Source organism: Bombus vancouverensis, chromosome 17, assembly GCF_051014615.1.
Source record: "Bombus vancouverensis nearcticus chromosome 17, iyBomVanc1_principal, whole genome shotgun sequence".
In the NCBI taxonomy this organism is placed as follows: Eukaryota; Metazoa; Arthropoda; class Insecta; order Hymenoptera; family Apidae; genus Bombus; species Bombus vancouverensis.
The window spans coordinates 3,136,900-3,139,937 of record NC_134927.1 but is presented as its reverse complement, the minus strand read 5'-3'; the positions used below and the strand labels follow the sequence as shown (position 1 = coordinate 3,139,937).

At 42.0% G+C, this 3,038-nt stretch overlaps 1 protein-coding gene across 1 annotated transcript; it reads left to right on the top strand.

Annotated features, from left to right (window-relative positions):
- The first annotated feature begins 966 nt into the window (after positions 1–966).
- On the top strand, positions 967–2,614 carry LOC143303948 (regulator of microtubule dynamics protein 1-like). Its single transcript, XM_076626165.1, has 4 exons — positions 967–999; positions 1,679–1,831; positions 1,891–2,139; positions 2,267–2,614. The coding sequence occupies exons 1-4, from the start codon at positions 967–969 to the stop codon at positions 2,612–2,614; spliced, it is 783 nt and encodes a 260-aa protein (XP_076482280.1).
- Positions 2,615–3,038: the final 424 nt, after the last annotated feature.

Sequence of the window (3,038 nt, the reverse complement as noted above, 5' to 3'; positions counted from 1 at the left end):
CGTTGCGATGCGCGTCCCGTTGGCCGCGAATAGTTCGTACGTGTTTTTCTTGACGTGCCTATGGATTTTACTGCGGGGGTATACGCTGATGTCGGCGCCGGTGTCTACGAGGAAAGAGATCTTCGTTCCTTTGTCCGTAACGAAGATGCGGCGGGATCTCAGGCCGTCGTCGTCTGCCGCGTCTACGGACGGCTGGTCTCGTTTCCCGACTTCCACGTGCATGGGAAACGACAGCTCCTCGCGCGTTCTCCGAACTTTGCATGATAGAAACACAGATCGTCTTGCCGTGGCCGATCTCGCGAGCGCGAACGTCGGTGGTATCGCGAACGCGAGCGTGATCGTGATCGTGGTCGACGATGATTAATGATGCTCAACGCGTTCATCTGTGCCTGCAACTGTGATATTCGCTCACTCAACACGTTGATTGCGGCGGCCATTGGTTCGTATACTCCAGCGTTTTGCGCTGGTGGGTCCATTACTGCCGTTACTCGGGCGGTGCGCTGAAAATCCTCCGTGAATTCTTCAGCGATCAGGTCCGCCTGCCGCAATAACCTTTCTGGGTCCGAATCGTCGACTGCCGCGAGGATACGCCTGATGCGGGCGGGTAATCGGTTCCTCCACAGCGTGAGGGTAAAATCATCGGGCGTGGAGGGGCTGGAGAGTTTTTTTAAATGTTGATAAAACTGGGATGGTTTTCTATCTCCCATCTCCTCGCTTTCCACCAACTTCTTTATCCGGGTCGCGTCCGTATCGGATAATTTGCGAATGAGCGCATGTTTTAATTTCTCGTAGCGTCCGATGTCTGGAAGGTTCGTCATCAGGTCTTCGACGTCCTGGAGCTGTTGATCGTTGAGGCATTTTACCAGCGTAACGTACTTAATGGTGTCTTCCGTAATTCGCGCTGCCTCGAATTGTCTCTCCAGAAGGGCAAACCATGCCGCCGTGTTCGTGGGCAGCAGTGGAGACATGCTGATCACCTGGCTGGCTATGGTTCCCTGTGTATTACTTTCCATCGTCGCGGTGCACTCAAAATCGGTGGTTAAAAACGATAGCACTATCACGGTCACCTCTTTCACAAAATGTCACGTTAAATCACGTCGGGGTCACCAGTTTGAGGTGGTATGGTGATAGGTGCGTAAGGAACTACTCTTGGTGTTTTTAACGAACAATAGTTTAATTAGAAATAATCAACAATCAGAGTTAACAATTAACAACTAACAATTACACTTAACAGACAACAGGTAACAACTAACAAATAACGATAGACACCGAGAGATCATTCGACGCGTTGCTATGCAAATAGTACCGAGGAGTTACACATTTAATAGCGCAAGACAGACTGACTCTGCTTTTGTTTCGGATCGCGCAGATTCTTCCCTTCGTAGCCCATCGATATCCCCCACTAGCGTGCATTCATTAGATGTGCCGCCAGTGCTGGCACGTGTATGCTCTTCCGAGAATTCGGCGGAAAGAGTGTGAAGATATCGATGGTACATTGGGCACGTCGGTGTTGCGCTTTGGCGGCGTCGCGCTTTGCATCCGGAGCCGTTGGAAAGTTCCGTGGCCCGTGCCGCCACAGATCTATAAATTTTAATATATTATACAAAATTATTCAATTAGTTTTCACTATTAGAGCAGCAATCAGTACATGTTAACAACAAAATTATGTACCATATAGTCGTTCACTGCTATGGGTATTTGGGGTCTTACAAAAAAGAGAGGTGACAACGAAGCAATCATAACTACAAAAGAAGTTCTAATAGCAAAAGCCGATGCATTATACGAGCAAGAACAATACCAGGAAATACATGACCTTCTAATAAATTATAAAGTAATGACATTATGTATATCACTTATAAATGTAGATAATAAAATTGAATATTTTTATAGGATAGCGGTGATATTGAAATTATATGGCGTTTGTGTAGAGCAATGTATAAATTGTCTAAAATTGTGAGTGAAGTGGATGGAAAGAAATTAATTTTCGAAGCTTATGATTTAATACTTGAAGCACTTGAGATAAAAGAGGATAATTGGGCTGCACACAAATGGGCATCGATTCTTCTTAATTCTAAGACTCTTTATGAAGGAGTAAAAGCACAAATAAAAGAGTCATATAATATTAAGAAACATATGCTGGTATATTTCATGATAATATATTAATATATATATATATATATATATATATATATATATATATACTTATAAATATTTCATTCCCTGACACAATGTCAAGCAATTGTATCGAATATGTTTAATGTCGCAGAGAGCAATGGAACTAAATCCAAAAGAACCAACACTTACGTACATGCTTGGTACTTGGTGCTATCAAGTTGCTGATTTAACATGGTATCAAAGAAAAATTGCATCTGTAATATTTGGAGAACCGCCATCTTCATCATTCGAGGAAGCTCTAAAATATTTTGAAACTGCAGAGGAAATTGATCCCAATTTCTATAGTCAAAATTTATTAATGTTGGGAAAAACCTACTTAAAATTAAATCAAAAAGAGCTAGCTACGAAATATTTAAAAATGGCCCTTGATTATCCTGCAAAGAACGAAGATGATCGAGATGCTAAACAGGAAGCGCAGAAGTTGTTAAAGAAATTTTAACAAACTGGACAGAAGTTATAATCTATTATATGATAAATTGGAATTGAAGGGATAGAAGGGATAAAGAAAAATTTAGAATCTATCTTTTAAGTAGAAGTATAAAATTTATTTACTATAATGTACAATACAACTTATGTGTGATGAGCCTGTTATACACAACATCTATTTACAGTTCCCAAGTAAAGTAAGTAGTAGTTCCCATATAAAGTAGTTCCCAAGTCTAATTAGTTTAGCGATCAGGAGAGTATTCTACTTCTTCTTCTTCTTCTTCTTTTTCTTGTTCATCTTCATTCGTATTCCTGCGACGCCCCAGAATTGCTTCTGCTTGCAACCTGGTGAGCAACAGGAGATATGGACGCGCTGCTGGGCTGCCTGATCTTCGTCCCGTCCTTCCCGTCAGATGGTATAAAAGGTAGCGATGCAG